We start from the raw sequence: 19754 nt of genomic DNA, 5'->3' as shown, positions 1-19754 counted from the left end.
AATGACTGAAGCTTGAGTAAGCTTTGTTCCTCTCCTTTTACTTCTTTTTTTTTACAGTTTTTCCTTCCACTTAACATTCCATCAACATGTTTGTACAGCACTCTGATGTCTTCACTTCTCTGTGTTTAATTCAGGACATAATGAGACCACACCTTAATAATTGTGTGTTAAAATAAAGATGTACTGATCAGGTCTTTTTTGCCTAACCGAGTCCGGCCGACAACGAGTCCTGATCCATGTAAAAATCAGAAGAAACAGATTGACAATGTTCCTCATTTTTTATTTTCTCCACCTTATGTATAATTTAACAGAACATTAAGGTTGTGTAAATAAAATGTTTTTTTTTTGGTGCAACAGTTTCATTTAAAACAAAAGTACAAACATTGGGCAACAAGAAAAACTATATTTGCTGTAGTCCGCAGCGGTTCGCCGGCAGCTTTGAGCATGTGTGATTCCATTTCAATGTGGAAACGGGTCAGTGCCGCCGTATGAGGCTCTCTTAACTCATCGCGAGAACAAACTTATTCAGGCGCGATTTTAATTGCTTTTGTTATTTAACGGAAACACTGCAATTGAGACTTTTTTATTTTTTACATTAGCAGAATATCGAGAAAGTTTTGCGCACGTTTGTAATGGAATCACAGATCACAGTCCAAGACTGAGACTCATTTGATATTCGGTATTGATCATTATAACTGGCCTAAAATAGGAACAATATTGTCTGACCAGAACCAGATCCAAACACGGAGAAGCAACATTCAGCTTCTATCCACCACACATCTGGAATAAAGCTCCAGAAAATTGCAAAACAGCTGAAACACTGAGTTCCCTTAAATCAAAATCCTGATTAGAGCTGCTTTTATTAATAATAACTGGAACAATGATCAATATGTTTGATGTGTGGTTTTTTGATGATGGTACTTAACAAAATGTAATGTTTATTGCGTGTTCATGGTGTTTTTATGGCACTTTGAAGTGCCTTGTTGCTGAATTGTGCTGTATAAATAAACTTGACTCGGCTCAGGATACGCCAAAGCTGCAGAGTATCGCTGATAAGAACATATCTGGCATTCATGGACCTGTTGACCTCCACCCACCTGATCATGGACCGATTGATTCCTATTCTTCTTTTTAATCTCAAGTATTTTACAGGAGTCAGACAATAAGTGACAAACCAGAACTTACTTAGGTCAAATTCACTTTAAATTAATAGCAAAAATAAACTATTTTCTGAATCAGACAGCAGAAGTGTGAGAATAACCAGTTTTTATTTGATTTGACTGAAATTAAAGTCTCATCCAGTGGAAAGAAGAAGAGCTGAGCGTGTTGGTTTCTCACATTTTGTCACCACAATAAGCAAGTTAGTGCTGTTGATACTCTGATGTAGAGTGTAACGAGTCCAAAAACAAAAACCGGGCAGACAGGTTTATCAGGTGCACACTACTCAGATAAACCAGACCTGCTAGGACTTACCACACGCAGACTAAAACAACGGAAAACATTTAATAAGTTCACCAATTGCAACTCTTTTATGCTGAGGTGCTAAAGATTTATCTTCTTATTTAAAGCAAATATGAATCAAACTTCTAGATTGACAGGTGTTCTTGCAGTCTGACATTTCTGTAAGTGTTTGAAGAGAGGTAAGGAGTCCATTTAAACCTCTTTTTCAGTCTCTCCACTTTGATTTGAACCTTTTAGTTGCTGCTGTATTAAACATTAAGTTCCAAAAAGCTACTTTCAGGAGCAGCAGAGGGTTTTTAGTTGTCAGGCAGGTCATTTTGACCCAACGCTCCTCTTTTGGTTACTCAGTGATAATATCCCAGTGGTAAATGTCACTCTACCAGATCCACAAAACTTCTCAGTCTTTAAATCCTTTCAACAGCGCTGAGCTGCTGAAACTTAAAATGCCGGACGTTGGTCAAAGCAATTATTTTTTCCTATCAGATTACAATAGATAAATTCCTCTCTGGATAGAAGCCGCTGCATCCCAGCCAATTCAATAACGTCTGATTTGTCGCTGATAGCAGAAATAATCGCATCATCAGTGTCCTGCACCTCATTACGATCAAAAGTTTACTTAACGGAAAAGGCGGGACCAGAATCTACGTATCCGCTTGCGATCATTTTCAAGCAAAACCCTTTGCTGAGCTCGCTCTCGAGAGGCATTATTGGCTTCTGATTGGTCCAGTCGGTGTAGTGGTCTTCTTTTTTCTTACAACATCCGTCAGCGGAGTCGCCTTTCTCCAAGAAAACCACGTCGCTATTCACCTCTTTGACCCTGCTGTAGTCATCTGGCATGCTCACTTCACTTTTCACTTCCTCGGCGTCCAAACCGTGAGGAATTTCTTCTTCATTGAGGATGAGGATGGTGTTGTCGTTCACCTCTTTCACCCTGCTGTAGTCAGTCAGCGTCGGATGCTGCTGGATGTCCACATAGCTGGTGCTTGCGAGGGGCTGGATGGACTTTTCCTCTCCATTCAGAAATTCATGTTTCTCAACTGGCAGATTTATTGGCTCCATGTTTGAAAAGTTGCTCTTTGCTTCCTCTTTGCTGTCATCGGTTTTTTCCCAGGTGTTCAGATCCACGGACAAGTCCCTGCGTTGGATTTCTAATCCTAAGTGTAAACCGGCAGGAATGATGAAGATATCTTTATTTTTTTCGGATGCAAAGGAATCAGTCAGCAGCCATTCGTCGCTGTCTGACACCAGCAGGAAGTCCTCCACCTGCTCCGTCCAGGCCGCCACAGGAGGAAAGTTCTGGTTCCCCATCAGAGCGTTTACCACGTCTTCTGATCGACCACTCTGGAAAAGTTAAAGTAGGACATTGTTAAAAAGGCTACTGTTTATGTTTATGTTTATTAAGAAACAACAAAAAAAGCTAAGTGTTACCTTGAGAAGATGAGCATTGAGTCCTTTTATCTTCGGACCAGGAACAGGAGGGAGGAGACACTGCTTCACACTGAGTAACAACAAAAACAATATTTAACAAAATTACATTAAAAAGCACAACAAGAGTTTAATGCGGCTATTATTTAACAAAGATGAACCCAAATGGAAAAACTGTTTTAAAAACAAATGGTCTCAAATTTAGTTACTAACTGTAAGTAACTGCGATTTCCTCAATAAAGAGATAAATGAATAAAGGGAGTAAAAAAAGAGAGTAGGAAAAGAATTAAGGAAGAGAGGAAAAGAGAGGAGAGTAAGAAATGAAAGAAAGCAAGAAAGAATAGAGAAAGTAACAAAGAGTAAGGAAAGAAAAAGAAAGGGAGTGAGGAAAGAAGGAAGGGTGAAAGAGAAAGAACAGAGAAAGAAAGAAAAGAACAAAAAATAAAAGAACAGAGTAAAGAAAGAAACAAAGGAATGATAGAGAAAGAGAGATGGAGAGAGGGATGGACAGAAGGAGGGAAGGTACGCGTCTATCCGTTAGTAGCATGTATGGAAAAAGAGGAAAGAAAGAATGAAAAAGAACTAAAACAAAAATGAAATAGAGTAATAAAAGAAAGACAGAACAAAGAATGAAAGAAATAAAGAATGAAAAAGAGGAAAAATAAAAAATAAAGAGTAAATAAAGAAACAAAGAAAGAAACGAATAAATGAAACTAATAAACGAAACTCTGATTGAAAACTACGACTTTGGCACCTTGCAGTCTTTATCTCTTCTGTCTATCAAAGTTTTGTCAGATTTAATTAGTTGCAAAGGGTCAATAAAATCTTTTTGGCGGTAGCTTTTGATCTTCATCTTTGATAAATAATAATGTTTGTTTTGTTTTATTTTTGCATGTGGGGTAGCAAAGATTTTTTAGCTAATGTTTTGCTACAGCATGTCGTGATATATAAAACCCAAAATCTTATTTGGTACTTACGCATTCCTCTTCAGCAGTACGATGTACATAGCCATCAAAAAAGGAATCAAGGAGAAAACAAAAACAAAAATCCAAAAGTATTTCTCAAGCTGATGATCTAAATAGAAAAAAGATATTTAAAAAAAGCAATTTTTACTTTCAGTTACTACAGTGGGTTTACAGTCTGAGAAAGAGGAAATGCGTTTTTAATACTTACTTTTAGGAATTTCAGCAAATATTGTGTTGCTCCACTCACTCCATTTTCCGTGGTCTAGCTTGCAGCGAACCTGAACCATATAGAGGAGCCCAGGGTAGACGTTGTAAAAGTTGAAAAAGGTTTCTGAACCTATATCTACTGTCTGGACAAAACACAGAAAGAAAATAGGTTATTTAAAGGTCACATATTGAATGCAGTGTTAAATGGGAGTACATTTTAACTGACTTTCTAAGACATTATGAAGGGAATTATTCCTTACTCCCTTTTCTTTTGTTTTCTTTCTTTGATCCTTCACTCTCCTTTAATTTCTTTCTTTCATTCTTTACTCTCTTTCATTCCTTATTCTTTTTCTTTCTTGCCTTAGTTTTTCAATCATTCCTGAATTTTCCTTTCTCTTTCTTTCATTTCGTATTCTCTCTTCCTTATTCTTTTCCAGAGTGTATACAGAGGTAAAACCACATGACCAAACATGCTGGAGCTCTGCTTGGGTTGCTAGGTAACGGGGCTGGGCTGGACTGGGGTTGCTAGGTAACGGGGCTGGGCTTGACTGGGGTTGCTAGGTAACGGCAGAACGCTCAAACGGCTCAATTTTCAGACAACATATATATATATATATATATATATATATATATATAAGAAACACGAGAGCAATAGAGGCTCAGATCTACCACACCAGACAAGACCCAAGGTGTAGGTTGTGCAAGGAGGCCTCTGAGACAGTCCAGCACATAACAGCAGGGTGCAAGATGAAGGCAGGGAAAGCGTACATGGAACGACATAACCAAGTGGCGGGCATAGTGTACAGGAACATCTGTGCCGAATATGGACTGGAAGCCCCGAGGTCAAAGTGGGGAACACCCCCAAAGGTGGTGGAGAATGACCGAGCTAAGATCCTGTGGGACTTCCAGATCCAGACAGACAAGATGGTAATGGCGAACCAACCGGACATTGTGGTGGTGGATAAAGAACAGAGGAAAGCCGTTGTGGTGGATGTAGCAATACCAAGTGACCACAACATCAGGAAGAAGGAGCATGAGAAACTGGAGAAATACCAGGGCCTCAGAGAGGAACTGGAGAAGGCCTGGAAGGTGAAGACCACAGTGGTGCCTGTGGTCATCGGGGCCCTCGGGGCAGTCACCCCCAAACTGGAGCAGTGGCTAAAACAGATCCCAGGAACAACATCAGACATCTCAGTCCAGAAATGTGCAGTTCTGGGCACAGCCAAGATACTGCGCAGAACCCTCAAGCTCCCAGGCCTCTGGTATATATATATATATATATATATATATATATATATATATATATATATATATATATATATATATATATATATATATATATATATATATATATATATATATATATATATATATATATATATATATATATATATATATATATATATAAAATAAAGTATAAAATTCTGAAGCTGAAGGCAACAAGACTGACGTAAGAAAGATAAAAGTTCAACAATATTTGGTTATAACTTGCTGGGGTGATTTTAGTTCAACCCAGAGACCAATTTGTCTGTAAATGATTGTGAGACAGATGGCGGACCTTCACCTTGAGGGCCAATTCTTTGGGAAACTAAGAAACGTACAGAAGCCTCTCAGTTTTAAACGGTCCGGTTTGCAGTTTCTCACATAAAACACTCACCTTCCACTCCTTCCTGTCGTTTTGTTTAACCCTCAGCTCATATTTTAGGGTGACCCATCCGGTTCTGACGTCCACGTCTGGAGGACTTTTCCATCTTATTTCAAGAAATGGACTGGGAGCGCTGCTGTTCACCACCACTGTGACATTTACAGGAGGGTCGGGCTTCACTGTCGGCCAAAGAAAAAAAGGAACAAAGTCAATAACTGCATTAAGTTTACTGCCCCCTACCCATTAGAAAAGAAAATCTAATATTAAACTTAATGGGATAAGTTTAGTCAGTGTCTTAGACCTGAGTTATGATAAAGACTAACACATCAAATATTGACCAAATCTGAGCTTTAATTACTCAGAATCAGAGAAATACAGGAAAGGGGGACTAATAGGAGGAAGGACAAATATTAGCACAACAATCTCTGCATCAGCATACACTGCAAAAACACAAAATCCTACCGACTAATTTTGGTCTAGTTTCTTCTGCAAGACAAAAATAGCTGGCAAATAACTTTTCAGGATAATATAAGAGTCAATAATTCCTTAGTAATGATGAAAAAGTAGTAGTTCTACCAGCAGATTATTTTAACAAGACATTTTCCCCATATTATAAGTTAAATAATCTGCCAATAATCTGGAACAAATAGTTTTTCATCAATATTAAGAAATTATTGACTTATGTAACTTTCATAAAAAATATATTTGTTTACATATTTGTTGATGTGGTGACAGTTTGGTATGAGACAAAAAAAAAATTGAGCTCTCTGTTTTCTTCCAGTGCTAACTAGAAACAACCAATCAGAGCAAAGAGGCGAGTCTTAATGCTGCCTATCACAATCTTGTGTGGCGCTTATGTCCCCCGTGCCAAACTTCCTCCTAGCTATTCACGCTATGCTGCAGCTAGCATAGGATGAATGCTCAGGCTAGTTAGCATAACCACAGATGATGGCAGATTAAGTATTTTTCTGTAATGGCAAGTTGTTTCTCCATCATTATATTTAGCAATAAGAACATGATTGACAGCGCTAAGACCCTCCTCCTGGTTGTGACTGGTTGTTTTTGGTTGGCAGTTGTAGCTCCAGGAGGAAGTGGAGCAGCTTTATCTTTTCACCGATTACCTGTCTCATACCAGTCACAACATGATGACAGTTTTAACAAATATGTTTTTAATGAAAGTAAACTGCATCTTTGAAACTAGCTCCTATAACTTACTGAAAAATTATTTTGAAGTTAGTTTTGTCTTATTTGTTGTTAGATATTTGCAGTAAAAACGAGACCAAAACTACTTGGTAAGATTTTTTGTTTTTGCAGTATAAAACTGCACTTAAAGTTATGTAAAACAAATTTTCCCACTAAGATGCGGACCTCTACTTGGTCTTCATGATGCTATTATTTGTCTAAAAAAATTCTTAGACCTTCACAGAACAGCTGGATTTATGCTGACATTAAATTGGTTCTTTTCACTAACTGGGTGATTTCTTTGCACATGGATTCAGTGCAGAAAATAAAAAATAAAATCTACCTAAATAGCGTAACTATTAGCTCTCTTGGGACAGAATTGACGTGAGTCGCCTTTATAACCAAACAACGGCTGTGAAATCTGATCTGTGATTGTACACAACATGTCGAGGGCTTGAACCTGTTCTACCTCATTCTGTTCTACTTTTCTTTGTTGCCGTTCACTCGTCTCAGTACTTTTCCATTCCTCCCTGCGCTCAAGACGGCAGGGCAGCCAATAAAACCGAGCCAATCATTAGCTCGCTATATAAAGATAATTTTCAACTGTGTTGATTTCTTTCTGCACAAACTCATAGTGAAGGTCAACTGTGTTTGTTTCCTGAACTGACATTTTACTTTTTAGATTCATAATATTCCAGGGATATTCTTAAAAAGGACTCTATGAATTTACCTTCCATAGACAAAGACATCACAACGTGAGAACAATAATAAGGATTTAATGTTACTAGGGTCATAAACTTTCAATAGAAAACCAAGAAACTTTTACTTCACTACAGTTCACCTTGTATTACCATTTTAATTTTTTTTTTCAGAAATATATAGATTAGTTATATATTCTGTCTTAACAGAATGCAGATTATTTTTGGTAAGATGTAGGGCTACAACTAACGATTAATCAAGTAATTGATTATCTGAATGATTAATCATAATAAAATGTCACATTCTTCAGATTTTCCATTCAACCACTTCAGCCTTTTTAGTACAATATGCACAACACATTAAAATAGGCTAATAATTGAGTAGTTCATTTCCATTTTTAAATGTGAAAATAAACATTTTATTGCCTAAAATTCACAACACAGCATTCCTTGAGTGTATACTTGATCATTTGTAGATTAATTAATGATTGGAAAGCAAACTATGTATAATACAGTGAAGGTCACACAACCAGTTTGGCAGTATTTCAGATCTTTAAAACAAAAAACTGATCAATAAATAATTATCGACATGTGTCTTTCAGCCATATTATCCAACCCTACACTCTAAAAAAAGATGCATAATAATATACAATATTATACAATAATATACAACTATCAATAACCTTGATAGTTTTCCTTATAAGGAAAACTATCAAGGTTATTGAGAACTCTGATAAAAACATGGGAAACCATCTGATTTCCATTTTACTCTTATGTAAATTGCATAGTTTTTAACTTTATACAATCTAATTTTAGATCATGTTGACATCATTCACAGAACAGCATGAACATCCTCTCTTTATTGTAACAAATGCTCCATTGAGAACTCCATGTTCCTCCCTTAACTTATTACACACTTATCACAAAATGAATTTGTTGAAACAAAAATCTCTTTCGTCTGTCATCACCATGTCTGTAAACTGTTGCACAGTTATCTTCTACGTGCAACACTCGATTTGTGAACTTGATTATCATAACGGTTTCAAAAACTTACCCTGCAATACGTTTGTTTATTGTTTCAGTCTGCTGGACCTGAATAAATAATAAAAGCCCTAAAACCGGACTTTCTTTACCTCCAAGGTGGAATTTAAAGCTCATGTTATGGGAATATTTGTGGATAGACGTTGTTATTCAGACTGGTAGCCCATTGTCCTTCTTAATTTCAGTTGACTGTATGTTTATTCAGTCGTGTATTTGTCCTTAGTGATATGATTACTTAGTGCATGTTTTATTTGTTGTGGAAATTTTACAGTCCCATTTGCAGCAGCTGTAAATATTACATTGTTAATCTGCCATGCTTGCTTAAATTAATTTTAAATGAATGTTTTCAATGAAGGAGTCAATGAAGCCTTCAGTTACATTTTTAAGAGTTTGTAAAATGTATGTTCATTTGTCTTTCTATGTTACACTTAATTATTTTATTGAGCTTAGAGGAAATGAATCATTTAGTTAGATGTGCTACCTAAATACAGTATATTCATATTACATTACATTAAATAAAGAAAAAACTCAATCATGTTTGCACCAGAAAACATAACTGTAAAGATAAAGCAGATCTTTGAGTCTCTTCATTATTTGGCTACATCTTCTGTTAGAAACTTTGGGATAACCTTTGACTTATATTTTATGTTCAAAAATCATATCAAGTCTCCAATTTGATTCCGTTTCTACCATTTGCAAAATGTTGCCAAACTTTGTCCTTTTGTTTCTCTTAATTCATGTTTTTTTCCGTCTCGTCTGGATTACTGCAAAGCGCTTCACAAACCAAAACCTCCCTCCATCAGTTCCAGTCTACACTGAAAAAAGTGTTTCTTTGACCCAACTTAAAAAGAGTTACTCCAATCTGTTTTAGCTAGTTTTGCTCTGACTTCACAATTATTCAACTTTGAATTTTACCTTGAGCAAAATTAGCTGTAACAAGTTAGAGTAATTTTTAATGTTGGTCCAAACGAACATTTTTTCATTGTATACAAGTTTTTAATTTCTTTTATTTTTTGCAGTATGCTAATTTCATTTAGAAAAAAACTTTTAAAATCACACTTTAAGAACTCAAAACCTATATCAAATTAATGCTGGATGAATTTATGTCAATTTCTGACAGCCACTGAATATTTACAGTTTTTTGCCTGTTTCCTTTATTCTGTCTAAGTCAGGGGTCCGGGGTCAGTAGTCTGCCTTCGGTATAGCTGAACAAAGTTGTTTAGAGCCCCCAAAACTACATGACCCTTTAAAACAAGATAGCAATTTTTAAAATATCTATTAAACGATGTTTTTTATTTTTAAATGAAAGGAAAACTACTTTTATTTTTTTTAATATCAAACTTTTTTATAAAAGGAAATGAACACTAACTTTTACATTTTATGTAATTTGTTTTAAAAAAAAATTTGCATCCTAGAGACAAAAAAATTACTTAAAAAATATTCCTGACTCTACTAGCTTTTTAAAAAATCTGCTAATCTGCATTTGTTTATTACTCTTTCATTTTTAGAAATTGCTAAATATTTATGTTTTTGCCAAAGTTAATAAGAGCCACAGGTTGCAGCCTTGGGGTCTCGACTTACCATATTCCATCACATCCGTTATCCGGAACTCTTCTGAGGCATTCCCCAGGGCATTTGTAACCACCACCGTCATGGTGTACTCAGCCCAGATGGAAGTGTGCTTCTTATCAAAGAAACATGAGTTTGCTCCAGCAGAGACGTAGTCCGGACACTCACGGACTTCTCTCAAGCTGTAAAACAGGAAAACCAGACCTTTACTGGGCAGAAAGTGGAAGCAAAACGCTGCTGTAAAAACTTAAAGAAGAGAACGTCTAATCTATAAACGATTAGATGCTTCATTTATAAGCATCAGTACAGCTAAACACAAATCTTTTACAACGTCCTACTTGTAACTTAGTTTGGTCTTATTTCAAATGTACTAAGATATTTGCATGAGAAACTAGACCAAAAATAAAAATTTTGTGTTTTTGCAGTTCAGAAGAAATCAGCAAGGCAAGGCGAGGCAAAAATGAAAAAAATATTATTAAAATTTAACAAAAGGAAAAAAAACACACACAAAGGCAGCCAGTGGAGTGAAGCAAGAACAGCAGGTGACATATTCAGGTTTATAAGAACCAACTAAAAGTCTGAACCAACTGTGAAAGCAAAGACTGATTCAACGTCACAGTAATCAAGTGTAACGGTTTTATTTTAACAATACTATGGGTGAAGTTCGTCAAAACTCATTTATTTATTCTTCAAATTCATTTTGTTTAGTGAAAAAGTTGATTCCCCTGACATTCATTGGTATACAATGAATCCTGCTATAGCAACCATAGCAACCAGTGAGCAACCAGCTATGGCAACCAGTATAGTTACCATAGCAACCAGTGAGCTGTTTGAATGAGAAATGATTATGCAATTTTGAAAAAATGGTGTAATCACTACAAGAACTGAGCTGTCTAACTTTTGTATGCAAAAAAAATAGTTTTTAGATAAAATTGAGCATAAAAACAAAACAAATTGTTTTAAAGGAAATAGATTCTCTAAATGGGAACTAAGTCAAATTAACAGAGACTTTTTGTCTAATAACCAGGATGAAAAAAAATCTTAATTTAATGTCATAAAGACCTTTGAGCAAATTTAAAGAGATAATATGTGTCAATAGTTTTGAGCTATACTGTACATCTGTAGGCTTTAAAAATATCAAGCAAAGAAATGAAAACCACTTAGCAGGAGCAGAAGACAGTCTGGACTGTTAGAAATTTACCTATTATTATCATAAATGAGGGAAATTGTGAAGTCGTTGTGTCTACAGTCGATATGCAATTAGACATTTATTATGGACAATTACTCAATAGTTTCAAAGTGGGTTTTGTGATAAGATAATTTTTGCAGATGATCAAATATCTTAAAATGTGGCTAACAAGCTGCCATAATCTCTATCTAAATAGTATAATCTTACAGGCACTTTGCAAAATAAACAGGTACAATTCAAATCCAGAACTATAAAATCAGAGCAAACCAATCATTTACAGGTTTAAAATTCAGCTTTACACTCAGATTTGATCCTGTATAATACAGTGCCCTCCACTTCAGTCAATATAAAAGGTTAATAAAAGGCTATCTAAGGAAGCCCAGTTAACTATATCAAGTCATTGATTTTTGCAGCAATCTGTCATTCTGAGCAAGCATGTGGCGACAGAAAGAAAAGACTCCTGTTGAAAAGAAAGTGTGGATTCTATCATAAAAACTAATTGTAAAAATAATTATCCAAATAAGCTGCTGCTGGCCATGCCTTACATTTATGAATTTACATTTCATAAAAATGGCTGCAAACAGACAACCGTCTTTGAAAAGAAGAAGAAGCGCCTCCTGCACAACCAATAACAATGCAACAAGTGGTTTCTGAATGTTAAATAAACAACAAAACCAGCTGGCCAAACTTGCTAGGTGAAGGGCTGGGGTTTTCTGGGGTTGCTAGGTAACAGTCTGGGCTCCACTTGGGTTGCTAGGTGAAGGGCAGTGCCTGCCGATTTGTGAGGCTACATTCTAGAGATTTTTGAGATAATCATTTTCCAGACACCAAAAACCATTAATTTATTGCCCAAAACTGGCTGGGTGTTTTTTTAAGCATTTGTGCTGCTTTTAGAAGCAGTAGAGACCCAAATGCAAGTGCAAACACATGCAAAATGTGAATTTTGCATAATAGTTCCCCTTTAAGCTACAATTACTAATATTAATGTGAGGTCAGAGCAGCTGAAGCTCTCACAGGTGAGTTCAGGATTTTAAATGAGGACGTGAACTCCTTCACCAATGAAATATGTGCTCCCTTTTTACCCACAGAAGGACTTTGTCGTTTTCCATCAGCGTGTTTATGGAGCAACTAAAAATGTGTCTTACTCCCATCATTGTAGCTGATAAACTTATCGGGAACTCTAAGGGCCATCTGGTGGCCTTGTGGCTAAAACAAACAAAATATACAGAGCGCATAAACCCCAACTGAGAAACTGTGCCATATGCCACTCCCCTTTTTCCCATCATCTGTCTGAACTGTGACCCGCTGATTCAAGACAAAAAGGTCAAAATATGTAGAATAAACTGACTGTTCTTGCGTGTAGAAGAGGCGATATTCAGTCGGCAGCCCTCCATCAGAGCCTGGCTCCCACCAGCAGGAAAATGTCTCCTTCTCTCGGGACCTGCAGTCAAATTTTCTGGGACTCTCTGGTGCAGATGTACCTGGGCAACAAGAGTGGCAAACAAATTATGAATGCTAATTCCCACTCTGGGCCACTGCATTATGAGTACAGCTGTTTACAAGTTACCTCATGTAATTATGGATGATTTGTAATCTTCAGTCAAAGTTAGTTTGTATTCAGAGCTTTCAGTACATTTTAAAAGTGTCACCTAGTTCTGAAGACGTAGTTTCTTCAACATATAATAAACAAAAATATGTTTTTTATTATGTAAAATCTAGTCGTTTCTTTAAACAGCACACAAAGGCATGAAGTCATTTTCAGACCAATTTGGCAGAGGTCAAACTCATACAGTATGATGAATGTAATAAAAATTCAAACATAAAATAAAACAAAAATGAAATATAATCTAAAAAAATTTATGCTAAAAAAATTAAAAAGTCAAAGTATTATAGACTTTATCCTATTATTATTATTATTATTATTATTATTGTTATTATTATATTTTATTTTTTTTACTTTATTCTCATCATTTTACTTTTTTATTTCCCTACCCTGGCCCTGAATTTGAGTTTAGTTTTTATTGTTATAATATCAGGACCGTGGAAGAAAATAAAAAATAAATAAAAATACAAGACGTAATAAAATTAAAAATAATTAAAACAAAAATAGTTAAGATGAGAATAAAGTTGTAATATTATCACTTTATTCTCGCAATTTTGTTTGTTTTGTTAATTTTCCGATACTCAGTACAAAATAAATAAAAAAATGAAATAAAAAACTCAAATGTTATAAATCTAAAATAAAAAATACAAAGATGAAAAGGTAAAATAAAAACAAAGAAAACAGAATAAAGCAACCTGTTATAAAATAATAATTAAACAAAATTCATTACTGTCTGAATTAAAATGAAATAAAATAGTTGTTTTAGCTGGAAAAGAGGTAAGTACCAATTTTAACTGAAAAATAGCCAAAAATTTTCAACAAAGTAATTAATTTTAAAAAGATCTTTTCAAAATAACAAAAAATAAGAAAAGCAATCCAAAACCAAAACTTTCAGTGGTGATTTTTAACTGCTAAGTAGAAAAGGACCTGCCTTTTAACCTTTTCACGTCCTTTTATTCTGGGTTGCTATGGAGTCTTTGATTTCAAAGTAGCTCCATTTTAATGTTTCTCTGAAGTCCATAAATTTTGTAAAATCCAACACAGTGCTTAACAAGCAGGAAAATATTTTATGTAAAAGCCATTAAGTACATGCCCTGCATCCAGGATTATAGCAAAAACAGCACCTCAGATCAATGACTGGAGCCACAGAGCGCTAGATTTATAATACTCAGATCGTAGAAACATACGCTGAAAAAGCTTCAGTTGTTTTGTTTGGCAATCCATGATGTAAAAATATATGATTTGTTGGGCTTTATGGTATGGCGAGATACAGAGCTAGGAAGTCTTAGATTGCTTCTCTTTTAAAGTCTAAAGGAGAGAAGCTGTAAAGAGGTTTGTGAGCTACAGAGAGATGTAAAGATAAGGGAGAAGAGCGGTGATTGGTAAAATATGACACCGTGTCACAATACAGCGCCATTGTCCTGAGTGGGAGAGAGGAAGTGCAAAAGTCACACAGAGATAAATGTCAAGGTAGAGCTGAAATAATCTCCATAAAAATGAAAACACCAGCTTCAAGTGGAGGCTATTCAATCCCTCTTTTTCATTTTTCTATTAAGCAGATTTTAAAAAACTTTGAGCTACAATCATTCAAAAGTTTCTAGTTCACTCAATCAGAGCACACGTCACACACAACCTTCTTATCTTTCTGCTCTTTTGTGATCTATGGTTTCATGGAAAGAGGTTTGAGTGTTTAAGCTTTGAATTGCAAAATTGAAACAGATTAAATATCCTTCAGCCACTTAAAAGCTGCAGTGGATTGTGAATACAGAGTAAGACAAACTACTTGCTTTGATGGAAAAACTGAACTTCAGTTCACAGAGAGAACAAATGTAAAACAAGAAGTATAACTACTTGTATTTAGGTTCTGCCTTCATTTCAAAAAAATTAACAAAACAACCACTTTCAACACAACCTTCTGACAAAATGAATATCAAATGTTAACTTACTGCTGCAAACTCTGGCTGCTGACAGCACACAGAGCATAACCAAACCGAGGTGCGTCCTCATCCTGGCGTTACACATCGACACAGCCAAGAGAAACCAACAGCATGTCCTCAAAAAAGTACTGTAAACACGGGGCTCAGCTGCGCGTCTTGTTTACACCTGAAACACAGAGACATGCAGGGAAAACATCACATTTAACCCACACAATAATAAAACATGATATTCAAACTGAAGAGTTGAGATGTGATGGGAATACAGGAAGCTTTAAAAAAGTGAAGGTAGAGGCAATGACCGCTAACTGATGACAAAACTATGAAAATGCTCATCCATATTTCCTGTTGTACTTTAAATAAGACGTGAGTGAAAGTACCAGAGAGATGAAAGCAGGGAAGTGCTGCTGCACACTGCTCAGTCAGCTGATTGAAAGAGGGTGTAGTTTACTATGAAAGGTGGACAGAGTACACAGAAATTGTACTCAAGTAAAAGTAGCACTACTTCAATATATTTTTACTCAAAAGTAAAAAGTAGCCATCCAAGAGATTATTCAAGTAAGAGTAAAAAAGTATTTGGTAAAAAGTTTACTGATCAACTGATTAAATTATACATAATTTAATATTTAAAAAATACATAAGGTGGAGCAAAATGTGAAGTTAAGTGGAAATTTTGGTATTTTAAGAACAAAAATGACAATAATTCATCTAAATAACAACAAATAAAATCAGGCAAAACAAAATTTTTCCAAATGAGTTTTGTTCAATATAAAAATGATACAACTTTAACAAAAACTGCAGCTGTGTGTCTGTGACTGGTGAATTTTTGGTTAAAACATGTTTGTTTTTCATTGAGTGGATAGAAAATTCAGAAATTTTACTCAAGAGTAGCAATGCTTCATAATAAAATTTCAGCATACAGCATAGTAAAAAAAAAAACTCCTAAAAGTTACTCAAGTAAATGTAATTGAGTAAATGTAACTTTGTTTACGATACTTTCTATGATTTTTTGATCCTTTGGAGTCAATAAACTTTCTAAAATCGGTTTTATCATGTCTTCATTGAAAACATTGTCACTCTTTCATTCATCTGCTGGTTGTGTTCAATTTTTCTTCAAGATCAGACTTTCCTACAGAAAATTATGGCGCCCCCTAGGGAACCTGGGGAAACAGAGTGTCTTCAGTCAGAGGCTTCTTCAAATTCGCTGTAATACAGACGGCTACTTCCTGCCACCAGTCATCAACATCTACAGTAACTCTGAAGAATTAATGAGTTTCAACAACATTTAATTTCCCTTTGGGATCAATAAAGTACTTTTGAACATTTTTTTTTTTCTTTTGAGTTACATGGCAAATTTTTTGCGTTCTCTCGCAACATTGTACTAGTCACTTCATACAACATCTTGAATACTAGAAGTCTTTCTGCTACAATCTAGGGTTTTTCTAAGGTTTTTCCATGCATGCTAATATCTCGTAAGTGTAATATTTGAAATTTTATATATTTGACTTTAGGATACAAATGCACCACAAACTTATGTGCAAAATGCAAAAGTAAAACAGGTCAATCATTCTTTCTCTTTCCATTCCTTCTAAGATATAAACAGAAACTTTCCATGAGAAAGAAAAAATACATCCAGCCTATTTGGACTATTATTTTTGAGTTATTTTCACAGGGTAATAAAGTCATCAGACAGTTTTGTCTTTTAGTCTGAATGGTTAGTAAAGGAGCGTTTTCATGAGCAGTCCCATCTCCACCTTACACAAATAAACCTGAACATGCAAGTAGATCGATTTTCAACCAGTTTCTGCACCAAAGAGTGAAGAATGGAGAAACACGTTTTAAAGGTCTATATATACAGATGCAATTTTAAATGGAGATTTGTTAAAATTATGCGTGTACACAAAATAAACCAGGACGTATTTGTTAATTTATTGAGGTAATGCAAAAATAAAAATTTTTGCCTGTAGGGGCCTCCGTAGAAAATAACTAGATTCTGTTTGAAAATTATTGGCCTTCCTGTTAGATCTCAATCTGTCTTTTCTGATCACCAGACAATAAAAAGACAATTAAATAATTTTAGATGCTCCTCTAACCTGGCAATCAATCAAACATGCGATTAATCAATTAATCGCATGTTAAATTAAAATGACCTTGATCATTTCTAATGATTCATAATTTTTAAAGTGCAATTTTGTTTACAAATACTTCATAATCCAATTTATTTAAGGTTTTGATTGTACATAGTTTTTATTTCCTTTTTATTTATTGTTTTTAGTTGTTGGATATTCAATGTTTATTAGGCATTGAAAGGGTGAACTTGCATTATTATGGCATATTACTTGAAAATGGTCTCAAAACAATAATAATGTTGTTTATGGGAATAATTACTGGGACAATTTATTATACAGCAAAATTTGTTATTGTGACAAGCCTTCATTCCACTGCAGCGACTAATAACGTTCTAAAAACATTAGCCATGTTTTAAAATGTAAATGTAATTTTTTCCATTTTCCCAGACATGCATAGCACTAGTAGTAAGGAATATTATTTTCTATAAAGTGATTTTTAAAAAACTTAATGTATTAAATAATATTTTCTGGTGTCTAATTTAAAAATCTAAACATATATATAAGAACCAATTATTTTTGTTTCAAAGAGCCACTTTGCTTTAGTTGCACTAGGCAAATTTCGTTTGGCGGGATTGAATGCAAAAACTGCTGTGCTGCAATTTTAAGTTAAATTGAATCATCACATTGCACTATAGGGGTAATTGCTACACTGCGTAGTTTCTTTATTAGCATGTCTGACAAACACAGATTCACTTGAGATAACATTAGGCACTTCCCTATTCCAAGGAGTTCATGTTTATTTAGATGCTGCGGGGCCACATAGAGACACGCACAGTCAATGTGGGCTCTGAAATGCCGACATCCAAGCTGTAAATTCATGTCAGAGTGGCTGCTCTGCTGCTTGTTCTACAAGTTTCTACACTTACTGGAAATTCACTGACTCAAAGGGAAAACTAAGAACCTCAAAGTGGCTTTTTCACAGGCTGACAACCTTGAAAGGTGTAACTTGTCATCCTCAGGAGAAATATAAAGTGTATGTGTAATGATGTGTGTGTCTGTAGCTTTCTGAACATTTGTTTTTTGTTGATTTTTTTTCCCTGTGTCACAAACACAGCGACAGCAAACTCAGTTTTGTGTAACTACACCTGCTCTGGCAAGTTTCAACAGGATCGCTTCCTGCTGCGTTAGGCGGGCCCTGCATGAAGCTTTATTTCCTTATTTCCCAACTCTGGGAGAAGACAAAACAAACTGCATGTAAAAAAACATAAAACCAACTGTTAAACTGTCACTTATCAAAGCCCTAAACCTGAAACAATTTAGTCTAATTGAAAAAAAATAAATACATTTATTTAGTGAGGATCTGAACAGCCGGAGTAAATTACAACCATTATATTTGATGCTGAAAAGCACATATTGTTGGAGAAATGGTCACCAACAAAACGGTGTTTCCATGCTGCTATATTTATTAACCTCACTAAAACACAGCAGCCTTCCACATATGGTTATTTTATTCTGCTTCTTGGTTAAAAAATATTACAATATCCATAATAACACACATTACTTCCTTTAAATAATATTTATTAAATATTAATGTGATGGCAGAAGTATTATTTTAAAATCAGAGCTTAATCTAACTAAATTCATGATTACAGTACACTCAGTTATAGTAACCCGTGTGATGCATGTCACTACATGGTGTTAGATTACATCGTGTTGCTTAAGCCTGCGCGCGCGTCCACACTCACGCGCACGCCTCTTTTACAGAAAAACATCCCAAATTAATGATAAACAGCTGATTATATAACTTTTAAAACTGCGCTTCATCATCATAAACAGTTAAAAAGCAGTTTCTCTGTTGTATTTAAACATTTCAGAGGAGGGACTCACCGCCTCGCAGGACTGTGGACGATCTTTATCAAGGTCTTCCGCAGATGTTACATCGCAGCGGAGGACCTGCTCTCACCTGGCAACCCCCTCTGCGCCACACGACTCAGGTATGACCGCTTATGAGGAGCCGGAGAGGTGAATCACCGGGAAGGGAGGAGCTACTGGCGCACGACCTGCCCCCCTGCGAGCCGGCGGAGATGGCAAGCACGGCGAGATTCGTCACTTGGCCAGGTTTTCCAAAGAGCTCCAGACACACGCTTTCACTTTTGATGCTGTCACTTAATTTATGTTAGATGTTAAATAAATATTAGATACGAAAATAATATAATCTCAAGCAATCGTTCAGATATGATAGTCTACCTGTTTCATTCCGCCGAGAAAAGGCGGACGGCTTTTGAACGCATCTCGACCGCAGAAGGGTGTGTTTTACCTGCGTGACTGTTGCAATGCTACTAGTCAGGAAACCTTAAAAAATTTAAATGACTGCATCAGTTTGACTCTGATGAAACTGATACTTAACACGTTTTTATCCTTCCTTTTAAATCTGCTGAATATTTTAATTACTTCCACCTCCAGACAAAAGCTTTTGACAATAATAATAATAATAATAATAATAATAATAATAATAATAATAATAAATTATTATTATTATTATTATTATTATTATTATTATTATTATTATTATTATTATTATTATTATCATTATTATTATTATTATTATTATTATTATTATTATTATTATTATTATTATTAAATATATTAAAAGTATTATTATTATTATGAAATACAATTATTTAACTTTTGATATTATAAACATTTAAATTAGTTCTTAAAATTAATAAAAACAGCATAAAGTGTCTCAATGTGCAGCAGAATATT

At 35.0% G+C, this 19754-nt stretch overlaps 1 protein-coding gene across 1 annotated transcript; it reads right to left on the bottom strand.

Annotated features, from left to right (window-relative positions):
- Positions 1-259: 259 nt before the first annotated feature.
- Positions 260-19023, bottom strand: prlrb (prolactin receptor b). Its single transcript, XM_014967721.2, has 9 exons — positions 18876-19023; positions 14932-15088; positions 12731-12863; positions 10206-10375; positions 5716-5882; positions 4060-4201; positions 3864-3960; positions 2890-2959; positions 260-2802 (listed from the first exon to the last, which is right to left on the bottom strand). Exons 2-9 carry the CDS (start codon positions 15005-15007, stop codon positions 2074-2076), a joined length of 1584 nt encoding a protein of 527 aa, XP_014823207.2. The 5' UTR covers positions 15008-15088; positions 18876-19023; the 3' UTR covers positions 260-2073.
- Positions 19024-19754: the final 731 nt, after the last annotated feature.

The sequence above is a fragment of the Poecilia mexicana genome, unplaced genomic scaffold, assembly GCF_051168715.1.
Source record: "Poecilia mexicana isolate PSO_F unplaced genomic scaffold, ASM5116871v1 scaffold_9, whole genome shotgun sequence".
Lineage (NCBI taxonomy): Eukaryota > Metazoa > Chordata > Actinopteri > Cyprinodontiformes > Poeciliidae > Poecilia > Poecilia mexicana.
The sequence above is the reverse complement of the archived record's forward strand: the minus strand, read 5'-3'. Positions and strand labels throughout refer to the sequence as shown.